The sequence below is a fragment of the Poecile atricapillus genome, chromosome 28 (genome assembly GCF_030490865.1).
Source record: "Poecile atricapillus isolate bPoeAtr1 chromosome 28, bPoeAtr1.hap1, whole genome shotgun sequence".
In the NCBI taxonomy this organism is placed as follows: Eukaryota; Metazoa; Chordata; class Aves; order Passeriformes; family Paridae; genus Poecile; species Poecile atricapillus.
The window spans coordinates 2,362,019-2,377,243 of record NC_081276.1 but is presented as its reverse complement, the minus strand read 5'-3'; the positions used below and the strand labels follow the sequence as shown (position 1 = coordinate 2,377,243).

General features: G+C 63.3%; 2 protein-coding genes across 3 annotated transcripts; both read left to right on the top strand.

The window, feature by feature from the left end:
- The first annotated feature begins 164 nt into the window (after window positions 1-164).
- SLC39A3 (solute carrier family 39 member 3) lies at window positions 165-4,937 on the top strand. Of its 2 annotated transcripts, none has more exons than XM_058858440.1 (4): window positions 165-536; window positions 1,507-1,645; window positions 2,716-2,971; window positions 4,089-4,937. In XM_058858440.1, exons 3-4 carry the CDS (start codon window positions 2,765-2,767, stop codon window positions 4,821-4,823), a joined length of 942 nt encoding a protein of 313 aa, XP_058714423.1. In that variant the 5' UTR covers window positions 165-536; window positions 1,507-1,645; window positions 2,716-2,764; the 3' UTR covers window positions 4,824-4,937. The 2 variants fall into 2 exon arrangements, with proteins under 2 accessions (XP_058714423.1, XP_058714422.1); XM_058858439.1 differs by lacking the exon at window positions 165-536 and adding an exon at window positions 856-912.
- A 3,461-nt stretch (window positions 4,938-8,398) lies between these two features.
- DIRAS1 (DIRAS family GTPase 1) lies at window positions 8,399-11,835 on the top strand. Its single transcript, XM_058858461.1, has 2 exons — window positions 8,399-8,522; window positions 11,176-11,835. Exon 2 carries the CDS (start codon window positions 11,197-11,199, stop codon window positions 11,791-11,793), a length of 597 nt encoding a protein of 198 aa, XP_058714444.1. The 5' UTR covers window positions 8,399-8,522; window positions 11,176-11,196; the 3' UTR covers window positions 11,794-11,835.
- Window positions 11,836-15,225: the final 3,390 nt, after the last annotated feature.

The following is a 15,225-nucleotide window of genomic DNA, read 5'->3' as shown; positions in this document are numbered from 1 at the left end:
TCCCATTTTTCCCAATTTTTTTGGCCTTCCCGGTGGGAATTCTCCTCCTGCGCTTTCCTACAACACAAAAACAAGAAAACTTTTAATTTTTTTTCCCCTATTTCTCCTTCCCTGAATCCCTTTTTATTTTTCTTTTTTTTGTAGCCGAAGGAATTTGAGGCTGGAAAGGAAAATATTCTGGAATTATCCAAAAATACGGAAACCACGGAGCCGTTTTCCCTCTGTTTTGGGCTCATTTTATTTCCTTTCCTTCACCTTCCTCCTTTTTTTCCTGTCTCGGTTTTTTTTTTTGGTGTTTTTCCACCTTTTTTGGGTTTTTCCAGCCCTGAATTCCAGGCGAGGTTTTCCAGGGAATTTCTCCTGCTTTACCTGGAGCGGCTCCTGATTCCAGAGGATTTGCCTGGCCCTGAGCTCCAAGATGAAGTGATAGAATTTCCCAGAAAGTCCTGGCTCCTCTGGGAGCTGACAGCGAAAAGAAAAAAGCGGGAATTTTATGGAATTTTACGGAATTTTATGGAATTTTATGGAATTTTCAGGTGGGCCTCAGCTCTCCCTGCAGCTGCCATTGGCGCGGTTTGATCACAGAGCGGCAGGAGGAGGTGGTGTGGGTGTCGGGGACGCTGTTCCAGGGTTTTCCCATTCCCGGCGTTCCCGTTTTTCCCGTTTTTTCCCATTTTTCCCGTTTTTCCCGTTTTTCCCATTCCCGTTTTTCCCGGCGATCCCCGGAACCCAGCGCTGCGGGACGCGTTTCCCGCGGACCTCAATCGCCGCTTCCCCGCTACCTCAGCGTGGCCGTGCTGATTGACAGCTCGGGCGGCCAATCAGAAATCGGCTTTTCCGCCTCAGCCAATGGGAGGGCGCCGTGGGCGGGCGCGTGCGGGGCGGCCGGGCCGGGAGCGAGCGGGGCCGGCCGTGAGTGGAGGGGGGGGCGGTTGCCGGGGTAACGGGGGCGAGGGGGTCGTGAGGGGATGGCGGGGCCGGGGAGGGGAACCGGGGGTCGCAGCGGGGCTGGGAGGGGGGACAGGGCCGGGAGAGCGGCCCCCTGTGTGAGGGGCTGGACCCCAACCTTGTGTTGAGGGGTTGGGGCTCGGCCGCTCTGGGTGTGAGGGGATGGCGGCGGAGCCCAAGCTCCTGTGAGGGGTTTCTCGCCATGAGGGGCTGGGGCTGGGCCCCTTCCCCACCATGAGGGGCTCGGGCTGGGCTCCATCTGCCTGGGAGCGGCTGGAGCTGGGTTCTCTCCCCACCTTGGAGGGCTCAGGGCAGACCCCGGCCCCCTCTGAGGGTCTCCCCAGCTGAACTCTCGCCATTGGAGCTGCTCACCCCCCTCCCAGCAGCCCTGAGCCCCCTCCCCTCATCTCTGCCCCCTTTCCAGGAGCCCCTTCCCCATCACCCCCTTTTTTAAAGTGATGGGACAATCTCCAAGGCTTGAAAGGGCCGGTTTTTAACAGAATCCCTGGCATTTAGAGGCTCACGGATGAGGAACCCCTTTTGTTTTTCCTCCCACAGAGCCCTGCCTGAATTATATAATATTTTTCATCGCTTGGATGCTTCATTATGAGCCACTAATCCGAGCAGGAGCTGAGTCAATCCCTTGGTGCAGCGGTTTTGGGGCTGGGGACGCAGCCCAGGTGTGCAGGAGGAGCAGGTGAGGAGTTCCTGGGGTGTTCCAGGTGTTCCTGGAGCTTCCTTTCCCTCCATCCATTCAGGGATGCTGGATGTGGCTGCTCTGCCTCAACTCGAGGCTTTGGAAGGGGCTGGTTTGGGTGAAAAATGGGGGAAAAAAAGAGGTTTAAGGGTTTCTGTGGGGAGCCAGGTGCGTTCCAGAGGTGTGAGCTGTGGGAAAGGAGGATTTGATCCCTTCCCTCTGCCCTGGCACTGCCGTGGGTGGTGCCTGGGCCCAGATTTTGGGCTTGGCCAGACCTGGAGTGAGTCAGTGTCACCTGATGGGTTCTGAATTCCTCTCTTTGTCCCTTGATGTCCCTTAAAGAGGGACGTGGCACGGGGCCTGGGCTGGCAGGAGATGGGGAATGGGCCACAGGGCTGGGATAGGTGGGATTTTGGGAAGGGGAGAGATGGGATTTTGGGAAGGGGACAGGTGGGATTTTGGGAAGGGGAGAGATGGGATTTTGGGAAGGGGAGAGATGGGATTTTGGGAAGGGGAGAGATGGGATTTTGGGAAGGGGACAGATGGGATTTTGGGAAGGGGACAGGTGGGATTTTGGGAAGGGGACAGGTGGGATTTTGGGAAGGGGAGAGATGGGATTTTGGGAAGGGGAGAGATGGGATTTTGGGAAGGGGAGAGATGGGATTTTGGGAAGGGGTGAGATGGGATTTTGGGAAGGGGAGAGATGGGATTTTGGGAAGGGGTGAGATGGGATTTTGGGAAGGGGACAGATGGGATTTTGGGAAGGGGACAGATGGGATTTTGGGAAGGGGACAGATGGGATTTTGGGAAGGAGACAGATGGAAATTTGGGAAGGAGACAGATGGAAATTTGGGAAGGAATTCCACCCTGGGAGTGCGGGGAGGCCCTGGCAGGGATTTCCCAGTGTCCAACCTGGCCTCGAAGACCTGCAGGGAAGGGTGGTTTGAAGTGACCACAATTCCAGGGCTCTCAAATTCCTTTTGAACACACTTTTAACTTTTCCCTGCTGCTTTCTGTGGCTCCTAAAGGGGAAAAAAACAAACCTCTGTGTTATTCCCACCCCTGTCCAGGCTGATGTCCCTGCTCTGAGCACACCCAGAGGTGTGGAATCCTGTCAGGATGAGGATCGTGGTGGCCAAGGTGCTGTGTCTGCTGGGGATCTGTGTCCTGGTGCTGGCCGGGGCCCTGCTGCCCGTCAGGATCATCGAGGCTGACTACGAGAAGGCTCAGCGCTCCCGGAAGATCCTGGCCCTCTGGAATTCCTTCGGGGGCGGAGTCTTCCTGGCCACCTGCTTCAACGCCCTCCTGCCCGCCGTGAGAGGGAAGGTGAGTCCCGCTGAAATCCTGGATTGGGGATGGCTGAGCCTGCGGGATCCCGGGTGGGAATGGGAGTGAGGGGGCTGTGTCCTGCTGGAACAGCCTCAGACATGTCCATGAAGGGCAGCTCCTGCTTCTCTCCATGGAAATCATGGGGATTTGTGGGATGCAGAGGAGGCTGCGAGGATCAAACAGCAAGGCAGGGATTCCCTGTCCCCTGCCAAGGTACATCACGGATCCATGGAGTGTCCGTGTGGGAATGTCTCCCTGCAGAGGGACAGGGGGATGGATCCACTGTGGGTCTGTGGGAATGGTTCCCTCCAGAGGAACAGAGATGGATTCACTGTGTCCATGTGGGAGTGTTTCCCTCCAGAGGGATAAAGGGCTGGATCCATTGTGGATCTGTGGGAATGGTTCCCCCCAGAGGGATGAAGGGGATGGATTCACTGTGGATCTGTGGGAATGTTTCTTTCCAGAGGGATGAAGGGCTGGATCCATTGTGGATCTGTGGGAATGTTTCCCTCCAGAGGGATAAAGGGGATGGATTCACTGTGGATCTGTGGGAATGTTTCTTTCCAGAGGGATGAAGGGCTGGATCCATTGTGGATCTGTGGGAATGGTTCCCCCCAGAGGGATGAAGGGCTGGATCCATTGTGGATCTGTGGGAATGTTTCTTTCCAGAGGGATAAAGGGCTGGATCCATTGTGGATCTGTGGGAATGGTTCCCTCCAGAGGGATAAAGGGCTGGATCCATTGTGGATCTGTGGGAATGTTTCTTTACAGAGGGATGAAGGGGATGGATCCATTGTGGATCTGTGGGAATGTTTCTTTCCAGAGGGATAAAGGGCTGGATCCATTGTGGATCTGTGGGAATGTTTCTTTCCAGAGGGATGAAGGGCTGGATCCATTGTGGATCTGTGGGAATATTTCTTTCCAGAGGGATAAAGGGCTGGATCCATTGTGGATCTGTGGGAATGGTTCCCCCCAGAGGGATAAAGGGCTGGATCCATTGTGGATCTGTGGGAATGGTTCCCCCCAGAGGGATAAAGGGGATGGATTCACTGTGGATCTGTGGGAATGGTTCCCCCCAGAGGGATAAAGGGCTGGATCTTTTGCTCCCTTCCAGCTCGATGAGGTGCTCAGGCAGAACAACGTCACCATGGACTACCCTGTGGCCGAGACCATCATGATGGTCGGCTTCTTCCTGTCAGTCTTCGTGGACCAGCTCTTCCTGACCTTCCAGAAGGAGAAACCCTCCTTCATCGACCTGGAGACCTTCAACGCCGGCTCGGACGCGGGCAGCGACTCCGAGTACGAGAGCCCGTTCATGGGCCCGTCCCGCGGGCGCGCCCCGTACGGGGAGCACGGCCCCGGCTCGCACGGCCTGGCGCTGCCGGAGCTGGCGCGCTGCGGCCCCCGGCGCCTGCTGGGGCTGGTGTTCGCCCTGTGCACCCACTCCATCTTCGAGGGCCTGGCCCTGGGCCTGCAGGAGGACGGCGGCAGAGTGGTCAGCTTGTTCCTGGGAGTGGCCGTGCACGAGACGCTGGTGGCCGTGGCTTTGGGGATCAGCATGGCCAAGGCCTCGCTGGCGCTGAGGGACGCGGCCAAGCTGGCGGTGGCCGTGTGCCTGATGATCCCGCTGGGAATCGGCGTCGGGATGGGCATCGAGAGCAGCCGCAACGCCGCGGGCAGCGTGGCGTCCCTGCTGCTGCAGGGCGTCGCCGGCGGCACCTTCCTCTTCGTCACCTTCTTCGAGATCCTGGCCAAGGAGCTGGAGGACAAGAGCCACCGGCTGCTCAAGGTGCTGTGCCTGGTGCTGGGCTACGCCGCGCTGGCCGGGCTGGTGCTCATCCCCTGGTGAGCCTCGGGAAGCCGAGGGAGCAAAGCTCGCCTCTCCCCTCCCACCGGCGCCGGGAGGAGCCGCCCCTTTCACCGCTGGAACGGCCGAGCCGGGCGGTGTTTCCGTGAGGACCTGGAGGTGTTTCCGTGAGGACCTGGAGGAGGAGAAACTCTTCCCGTGTGTTCAGAGTGAGGAATAGCCCGAGGGATCGTCCCTGCCCGAGGGACTGCGGGGATTAGCGGACACAGACGTTAAGGATCTGGGTGAAATGTGCTTCCAGGAGCTCCTCCAGTGCCTGTGGCTTCCTGCACTGCCCAGAGCCCACCCCGCTCTCCCTCCTTCCCCTCGGGCCAGGAGCCTGCAGCGGGGGCTCCGAGGAGGTGAGGAACAAGCGGGAATGGAGGCAGAGCAGGTGGGAGCAGGGATTGCCAGGCTGCGCTAAGCTGCTTTCGCCGGCTTAGTTCGGAGCAAAACCTGGTTGTAAGAGCTGCCAAAAATAACATCCCTGTGGGGCTCCAGCCTTCTGGGCCCTGCTGGCTCCACACAGCTTCCAGTGGCCCACCTGGAGCTCGGGGAGCTCAGCTTTCCCAGGGATTCATGGAAGAAACGAGGCCGGGCGCCTCTACCCTGCTTCCTTCTCAGCATGGTCTCCACAGGCTGAGCGTTCCCTAAGGAAAACCTCTGAAAATCAGGATGAATCCCAGGATGGTTTGGGTTGGGAGGGACCTTAAAGCCCATCCACTATCCCAGGTTGCTCCAAACCCTGTCCAGCCTGGCCTTGGACACTTGCAGGGATGGAACAGATCCTTGCTTTACCCAGAACCTGGGATCCATGAGCTCGCAGCAAACGGGCAGTAATGATTTCCAGCACTGATATTTTGGGGCAAACTCTGGTGTTTTCAGTGCTCTGCAGTCCTGGGGGCTGAGCAGTTCCCATCAGGGGCTGCTCCGAGGCTCCTCCAGGTTTCCAAAGGAATGGAATGGGCTCCCTTGGCGGGGAGCGGAGCCGCTGCTGGGAAACACGAGCAGCTCTCAGCAGCCGCCGATCCCGCCGGATTTACCCTCGGGAGCAAGGAGCTGGGATCAGAGGCTGGAGCTGGGAATGTGCTCCTCCCCAGCCGTGAAACACAGCCTGGCTCAGGCAGGGGCTGCATTTTAATTACCCGGAGCCTTCGCTCCTGCAGCAGCTTCCGCCGGGCTCCTGGAAGCGCTGATGGAATTATAAGGATGGCGCAGTGCCGGCAGCGGGAAGGAGGCTCGGAGCCTCCGCGGTGGCCCAGCTGCAGCATATGGAGGCAGCTGAGCATCATCTGACAGATCCTGGGGCTCGTTAGTTTAATTGCTGCAACATCCCCGAGTCAATTAATCTTCCTTTGAAAACCTGGAGTGGAGAGGGGGGGCGAGGCGGAGGGAGGTTATTTTGGGCCTGGCATGACACAAACCAGCAGGATGAGGAGAACGTGATTTGCTTCGGCGTGGTAAAGCCTCAGGGCTCTGTCACCTCCCCTGAGGGGTGACCTCTCTCCTGGGGGGGATGAGGGGGAGAGGTGACACGGTGCTGAGTGTCCCCTGTTGGGCTGTCACCTCCGCTTCGCACCCTCCTCCTGCTGCGGTTTGGGATCGGGGAGGGCTGTGAAGCGCCTGGGGGTGCTGAGCTCCCCCATCCTCATCCCACCGCCTTTGGGGGGGGTTCATCCACAGGATCATCCCGTGCTCCGGGCAGGAGGAGGAGGAGGAGGAGGCCCTGCTGCTCCCAATAAATTCCCTGCCCTTCTCCCCTCGCTGTCACTCGCTTTTTTTTTTATTTGCTGTCCCCCGTGGCTGCTCCGCGTCCGGCTCACGCGGCGGCCACACGTGCCCGGCCCCGGCGTGGGCTGAGCCCCCTCCCCGGGCAACCAAACCCCTCCGGCGGGACCCCCCCGAGCCGTGCCGAGCCCGGGGGAGGGGAGCCGGGACCCCCCGAGCAGCCCCGGCTCGGCAGCGCCGTGATTCAGCCCTGCGTGAGCGGCCGCCCCGTTGCGTCAGGCCCGGCGGGGAGCTGCGGCTCAATGGAACGAGGAGGAGCCGCAGGAAAACGAGCAAGGAAAACTCATTCATTCCCTCTAACGAGGAGTATCCGGCTCCGAGCGCGGCGCGGGGGGCTCAGGCTGCCACCCCCCCACCCCTCCCCGGCCATTGTCACCTCCCGGGGCTGGCCGAGGTCCCCGTGTCGTTCTCCCCGTTCCCGTGGGGACGCGTGGGTGCCAGCGTGGCCCGGTGCCCGCCGGCTGTTTATTAATAGAGGCTGCGGATTTTAATTGCTGCCACCACTCGGGAGTGGCAGGAGCAGAGCCCGGCTGTGGCAGGGACCGCGGGAGCCCCGGAGTCACTTCTGTCACCTCTGGGACACACAGCTGGGGATGGTCACCCTGCGGCTCTTCTGCTCCCGCTCAGGCAGCACTTGAGTGTCCCACAGCCCCACCAGGACCCCCCGTGTGTCCCCTCTGGGGTTTTGGGGCTCTGCCATGAGCAGTGACACCAGTTGGTGACAGAGGCCCTGTGCTGGGGTGGCACCGTGGCCTCTGTGTCCCCAAAGCCCGGCATCGCTGCCCAGGCCACCCCCAATGCCACTGGGGCTCACGGCACCCTCTGCCAGCCGTGCCCTGCCTGGCTGGGACCTTGGCATCCGTCTGTCCCGTCCCTGTGTCCCCTGTCACCACCTGTGGGGCTCGGTCCCCATCCACAAGTCCCTGGGCTGCCCCTCCTCATATGGATTCATGTCCCCAATTGTGTCCCTGTCCGTGTGGGGTCCCTGTCCGTGTGTCCCCCATTCCCATGTGTCCCTGTCCGTGTGTCCCCCATTCCCAAGTGTCCCTGTCCGTGTGTCCCCCATTCCCATGTGTCCCTGTCCGTGTGTCCCTGTCCGTGTGTCCCTGTCCGTGTGGGGTCCCTGTCCGTGTGTCCCCATCCCCAAGTGTCCCTGTCCGTGTGGGGTCCCTGTCCGTGTGTCCCTGTCCGTGTGTCCCTGTCCGTGTGGGGTCCCTGTCCGTGTGTCCCCGTCCCCAAGTGTCCCTGTCCGTGTGTCCCTGTCCGTGTGTCCCTGTCCGTGTGTCCCTGTCCCCAAGTGTCCCTGTCCATGTGTCCCCCATTCCCAAGTGTCCCTGTCCATGTGTCCCTGTCCGTGTGTCCCTGTCCGTGTCTCCCTGCCTGGCTCTCCACCCTCACCCCCACGTGTCCCCATCTCTCTCCGTGTGTTCCCATCCGTGTGTCCCTGTCCCCATCCCCACCCGTCCCTATCCGTGTCACCCTGTTTGTGTCTCCGTGCGTCCCCATCCCGTTCCCGTCTGTGTTTCCATCCCCCTCCCTGCCCGCGTGTCCCCGTTCTCGCTGATCGCCGTCCGTGTGTCCCCATGTCTGTCCGTGTGTCCCCATGGCTGTCCGTGTGTCCCCCTCCCCGTCCCGGGGCCGGGCCCGGGGGTCCGGGCGGGGCGGGCGCGGCGGGCGGGGCCGGCGGCGGGGCGGGATCGGCTCTGCGGCGGCCGCACCGCACCGAGCCGAGCCGAGCCGAGCCCGCCGAGCCCGACCGGCCCCGCCGCACCGGCCGCAGCCCCCGCCGAGCCCCGCCGCACCGAGCCGAGCCGGGCGGAGCGGAGCCGAGCCGGCCGGGGCCGCCCCGGGCCGGGCCATGCGCTGAGGCCGCCGCGCCGCCCGCAGCCAAGGGCGGATCCCGGGCAGGACACGGTGAGGCGGCGGGCACCGCAATGCGACCGGCGCGGCGGGGGCCGGGGGAGCGCGGCCGGCGCGGGGACCGGGGGTGCTGCCGGCAAGGGCGGGGAGCGGCGCGGGGGGACCCGCGACCCTGCCCCGCCATCTGTCCGTGCCCTTCTGCTGCCTCTCCGTCTCCATCGTGAGCGGGATGCTCGTCCCTCCCGCCCCTTCTCCTGCTCCTCCATCTCCATCCTGCCCCTCCATCTGTGTCCTGCTCTTCCCCTGCCTCTCCATCTCCATCCTGAGCGGGATGCTCGTTCACCCTGCTCTTCCTCTGCCCCTCCATCCTGCCCCTTCCCTGCCCCTCCATCCCTCCATCCTGCCCTTCCCTGCCCCTCCATCCTGCCCCTTCTCCTGCCCCTCCATCCCTCCATCCTGCCCTTCCCTGCCCCTCCATCCTGCCCTTCCCTGCCCCTCCATCCCTCCATCCTGCCCCTCCATCCCTCCATCCTGCCCTTCCCTGCCCCTCCATCCTGCCCCTTCTCCTGCCCCTCCATCCCTCCATCCTGCCCTTCCCTGCCCCTCCATCCCTCCATCCTGCTCTTCCCTGCCCCTCCATCCCTCCATCCAGCCCCTCCATCCCTCCATCCAGCCCCTTCTCCTGCCCCTCCATCCTCCCCCTGCCCTTCCCCTGCTCCCCATCCCACCCCTGCCCTCCGTGCTGACCCCCGGCTCCCCACCGCTGTCGCCCCCAGCGCTGGGGGCACGAGTGGGAGGGCGCTGGGGGGTCTTGGGGGTGCAGAGCCCCCCGGCAGGGTCAGGCCCGGGGGGTCCCTGCCCACGAGCTGAGGGGGGGTACCAGGGACTGTTGGGGTCGGGCCAACAGACCATGGGGTCACCCCAAAGAGCCCCCCGGGTTCCGTGGGGGTCTGTCCAGCCCAGCCCTCACCTCAGCTCTCCATGGCGGGGCTGTGGGGCCGGGGGCGCTTTTGGCGGTGCCATGGACAGGTGGAACAAGTGGGATGGGACAGGTGGGACAGGCAGGTGACACAGGTGGGATGGCACAGGTGGGACAGGGTGGGACCACTGCCAGCCCCAGCTGAGGTTGGACGTTCCCACGCGCCAGCTCAGCCCCGGCCCCCGCTCCAGCCCCAGCCCCCGGGTGCTGGTGACGCTCCCAGCGTGGTGGGATCCAAGGAGCCCACGATGGGCTGAGCTCCTTGGCTGCCCGAGGCTGCGGGGATGGGCTCCTCCAGCTCCCAGCCTCACCTGGCTCTGCTCTTTGGGGACATTTCGGGGTTCTGGGGCTGCTTTGTGAGGTCCGGACCCCCCCGGTGGCCTGGGATGGGGAGGCAGCGGTCGTGGGAAGGGGCTGGTTCCCCTGGAGATGCTCAGGGATGCAGGAGGAGCTGCCGTGCCCAGGGCAGCCACCAGCACGGGGCTGTCGGGGGCACTTTGTGTCCCCCTTCCCTGAGCTGGGGTGGCAGCAGTGGAGCTGACTGGGGACAGTCCTTCAGCAGTGCTCAGGACCCCTTCCCTCCCCTCCTTCCCACTCATCCCGTGACTGGACACCTTTGGGAACCCTGTCCCGTGCTGGGTTTCATGTCCCCAAGGCTCTCTGAGGGTCCCACACGCCCTGGGGACCCTCCTGGGACAGAGCTGGTGCTGCCAGCCCTGCTCTGCGCTGGGGGAACCGGAGCAGGGCCCAGCACCGGCGCTGCCCCCTCATTTCACACCCGGGGCTGCAGCACTCGAGGGGCACCGGGGACCCTGCCCAGGTCCAGCTGTCCCCTGTGGGTGGGCACTGGGGACCCTGCCCAGGTCCAGCTGTCCCCTGTGGGTGGGCATTGGGGACCCTGCCCAGGTCCAGCTGTCCCCTGCGGGTGGGCACAGGGGACCCTGCCCAGGTCCAGCTGTCCCCTGTGGGTGGGCACTGGGGACCCTGCCCAGGTCCAGCTGTCCCCTGTGGGTGGGCATTGGGGACCCTGCCCAGGTCCAGCTGTCCCCTGCGGGTGGGCACAGGGGACCCTGCCCAGGTCCAGCTGTCCCCTGCGGGTGGGCACTGGGGACCCTGCCCAGGTCCAGCTGTCCCCTGTGGGTGGGCACTGGGGACCCTGCCCAGGTCCAGCTGTCCCCTGTGGGTGGGCACCGAGGTTTGGCAGCGTGAGGGTGGCCAGGAGGGGTCTCTGACCCACTGCCCACCGCCCGTAGCCCACGGCTGTGCCACGCTCCTTCCCTCCGCTCCCCAGCACACCCGTGGGGTGGGAGCGGAGCACGGGGGTGACACGGCGTGGGACAGGGTGACAGCAAGTGACAGGGGTGGCAGGACACAGCAGCACAGTCTGCGTGCCAAAGGGCACCTCCGAACCTGGGCAGAGAGCCCAGCTGGGCGCTCCAGGTGCCACCGTGACCTCTCCGGGCCGGTGAGTGCCCTGCAGAGCGGGCTCGGGGGGTCCCTGCCCAGCGACCCCCCCCGGCAGCCTCGGCAGCAGCTGCGGTGCCGGTGGCCACGCTCGGCCATATGGCCACAGCGGGCAGCCGGTAAAAATAACCGAGGCGGCCGCACCCCGGGCCGGCAAGGGCGTCCCAAGGGCAGCGAGCCCAGCTCCCAGCCGGGGCTGCATCTCTCGGGGGGTGGGGGCAAACCACTGGATTCGGGTGGTGACACCTCCCTGTCCCCCCGCAGCGGCGGCGACTGCGGGGCAAGATGCCGGAGCAGAGCAACGATTACCGCGTGGTGGTGTTCGGCGCCGGCGGCGTGGGCAAGAGCTCGCTGGTGCTGCGCTTCGTCAAGGGGACCTTCCGCGACACCTACATCCCCACCATCGAGGACACGTACCGGCAGGTGATCAGCTGCGACAAGAGCGTGTGCACCCTGCAGATCACCGACACCACCGGCAGCCACCAGTTCCCGGCCATGCAGCGCCTGTCCATCTCCAAGGGCCATGCCTTCATCCTGGTCTTCTCGGTCACCAGCAAGCAGTCGCTGGAGGAGCTGAAGCCCATCTACCAGCAGATCGTGCAGATCAAGGGCAGCGTGGAGAGCATCCCCATCATGCTGGTGGGCAACAAGTGCGACGAGACGCAGCGCGAGGTGGAGAGCAGGGAGGGGGAGGCCATGGCCAAGGAGTGGAAATGCGCCTTCATGGAGACCTCGGCCAAGATGAACTACAACGTCAAGGAGCTCTTCCAGGAGCTGCTGAACCTGGAGAAGAGGAGGAACGTCAGCCTCACCATCGACGGGAAGCGCTCCAGCAAGCAGAAGAGGACAGACAAAATCAAGGGGAAGTGCAGCATCATGTAGAGCCCCGGACTGGCCCGCGCCCCCCTCCCCACTCCGGATACCCCCCGCACCCTCCTCCCCCCCACGGCTGGACGTGGCAGTGGCACCGCAGCGGGACCGTCCCCTCGTCCTCCGTGTGCCATCACTGTGACTGTGCCCGGGGCCGGGGGTGAAGACGGGGCCGAGCCCAGGGACACGCGGCCACCCCGGCCCCGGGCACGGCAGGAACGGGGACTCGCCACCGGCACGGCCGGAGCGCGCCCCCGGCACGCACAGCACAACCGGTGCCACCGGGCCCGGCCGCCCTCGGTCCTCGTGGGAGGGAAGGACGGTGCCACGTGGGGGTGGCGGTGTCACCCTTGGGGACAGTCCCGCGTGTCCCGGTCCCCCCCTCCTCCCCCGCGCCCCCAGCCCCACGCCATAGCGCTCTGCTCCTGCGGGCAGAGACCCGGGGCGGGGGCAGCCCCTGCGCGGTGCCCGTGTCCCCCTGCCCGGTGTCCCCCGGTCCCCCTGCCCCATCCTGGTGTCCCCCGAGCCCCCCGAGCTCCGTCCGCCTCCGCGGCCCCCCGAGCCCCCAGCCCGGAACCGTGACCCCCCCCAGCCCCATCGTGGTGCCACCCCCGAGCCCCCAGCCCCACCCCGGCGCCGCGGGCCCCCCTCACCCCGTGTCCCCCCCAGCCCCGGTGCCGCAGCCGGAGCCGCCAGCCCAAGCACAAAGCATCGGGTCCGCGATGGGAGGTCCTGACCCAGCACAATCCTGGTGAGCTCCGGCGGGAGAGCCCCGGCCCCAGAGCCGGCCGGGCCCCCCGCGCCCCCCGCTGCCCCCTCCCCACCGGGAGCGGTGCCCCGCTGGCGGCCAGTGCCACCCCGTCCCCAGCGCCCCCTCCCCGCGGGCTGGCCTGGCCCCGCACCCCCGGGACCCCCCGGCACCCTCCAGCTCTGGCGCAGCCCCGCTTGTTCCCCCGCGGCCGGAGCGGGGTCCCCGCGCTGTCACCAGCCCCTCGTCCCCTCGAGGTTTGTCCCCTCGCTCCGGCCCCGCTCCTTCCCCCGCCGCCACCGGGGTGTCCCCGAGGGGGGGTCCCCGGGCAGGCCGAGCCCCCCCCCAGCTCCCCGCACCCCCCGGCTTTTTACACGAGGATCTGAGGGCCCAGGGGACGAGGGGAGTGACGATGTAGCCTTTATTCTAGAAATAGTCTTCCTTCAATAAAGAGACGAGAAACGCTCCCCGTCCCCGGAGCCGCCCCCGGCCGGGGCGAGAGGCCACGGGGGGGGCACGGGAAGGGGGGAGAGAGGTGTGATGTGTTTGTGTGTGTGAGTCTGTGTTTTTGTGATCTCTGTGTGTGTGTGTCTGTGTGTGTGTGATGTGTTTGTGTGTGTGAGTCTGTGTTTTTGTGATCTGTGTGTGTGTGTGTGTCTCTGTGTGTGTGTGATGTGTTTGTGTGTGTGAGTCTGTGTGTTTTTGTGCTCTGTGTGTATGTGTGTGTCTGTGTGTGTTTGTGTGTGTGATCTGTGTGTGTGTGTGATGTGTTTGTGTGTGTGAGTCTGTGTTTTTGTGATCTGTGTGTGTGTGTGTGTGTGATGTGTTTGTGTGTGTGAGTCTGTGTTTTTGTGATCTGTGTGTGTGTGATCTGTGTGTGTGATGTGTTTGTGTGTGTGTGTGTGTGTCTATGTGTGTGTGTGAGATCTGTGTGTGTGTGATCTGTGTTTGTGTGATGTGTTTGTGTGTGAGATCTGTGTGTGTGTGATCTGTGTTTGTGTGTGTGAGTGTGATCTCTGTGTCTGTGTGTGTGTGATGTGTGTATCTATGTGTGTGTGTTTGTGATCTCTGTGTGTGTGTGTGTGTGTGATCTGTGTGTGTGATCTGTGTGTGTTTGTGATCTGTGTGTCTGTGACACCCTGCTCTGTCATTATGTGTGTGATCTGTGTTTGTGTGTGATCTGTGTGTGTGTGATGTGTTTGTGTGTGATCTGTGTGTGTGATCTGTGTTTGTGTGTGTGTGTGATCTGTATGTCTGTGACACCCTGCTCTGTCATTATGTGTGTGATCTGTGTGTGTGTGTGTGATCTGTTTGTGTGTGATGTGTTTGTGTGTGTGTGAGATCTGTGTGTGTTTGTGATCTGTGTTTGTGTGTGGTGTGTTTGTGTGTGTGAGTGTGATGTGTGTGTTTGTGATGTGTGTGTGTGTGTTTGTGGTCTGTGTTTGTGTATGTGATGTGTTTGTGTGTGTGTTTGTGTGTGTGAGTGTGATCTGTGTGTGTGATGTGTTTGTGTGTTTGTGTGTGTGAGTTTGATCTGTGTGTGACACCCTGCTCTGTCACTGTGTGTGTGTGATTTGTGTGTGAAGTGTTTGCGCGACCCTGGGGACAATCACGGCTCTGTGGGACGGCCACAGACACACGTCTGCAGGTGTGTGATGTGTGCCAGGTGTGTGCCAGGTGTGTGCCAGGTGTGTGCCAGGTGTGTGCCCCACATGCCAGGTGTGTGTCAGGTGTGTGCCAGCTGTGTGCCCCACATGCCAGGTGTGTGCCAGGTGTGTCCTCCACATGCCAGGTGTGTGCCCCACATGCCAAGTGTGTCCCCCACATGCCAGGTGTGTGCCAGACGTGTGCCAGGTGTGTGCCCCACATGCCAGCTGTGTGCCAGGTCTGTGCCAGCTGTGTGCCAGGTGTGTGTCAGGTGTGTGCCCCACATGCCAGCTGTGTGCCAGCTGTGTGCCAGGTGTGTGCCAGGTGTGTGCCAGCTGTGTGCCAGGTGTGTGCCAGGTGTGTGCCAGGTGTGTGCCAGCTGTGTGTCAGGTGTGTGCCCCACATGCCAGGTCTGTGCCAGGTGTGTGCCAGGTGTGTGCCAGGTGTGTGTCAGGTGTGTGTCCCCCGTTCCGCGCGCGCTCCCGCGTGTCGCCGTCCCCGGCCGTTCCCGCGGGGAGGGGGCGGGAGCGCGGCGCGTGCGTCATCACGCCCGTTGCCATGGAAACCAGCGCTGCTCCCCGGGCGCGGGAGCCGCGTGGGCTCCGGGAGCGGGAACGGGCGGGGGGAGCGGGAACGGGCGGGGGGAGCGGGAACGGGACCGCCGAGGGCACCGAGAGCCCGGCCAGGGCACAGCTCCGGGGGATGCGCAGGGGTTCCAGGGAATGGTCGTGGATCCGTGGGGATCGTCATGGATCCGTGGGGATTGTCAGGGATCCGAGGGGATGGCACGGAGCCGTGAGGATGACAGGGATCTGTAGGGATGACAGGGATCTGCAGGGATGGTACAGACCTGAGGGGATGGCATGGATCTCTGGGCATGGCAGGGATCCAGTGGGATGGCAGGGATCTGTGGATATGCTCATATATCCCTGGGGATGGTTGTGGATCCCTGGGGACGGCTCTGGATCCATGGGGATGGTTGTGGATCCTGAGGATGGTTGTGGACCCATGGGGATGGTCGTGGATCCATGGGGATGGTTCTGGATCTG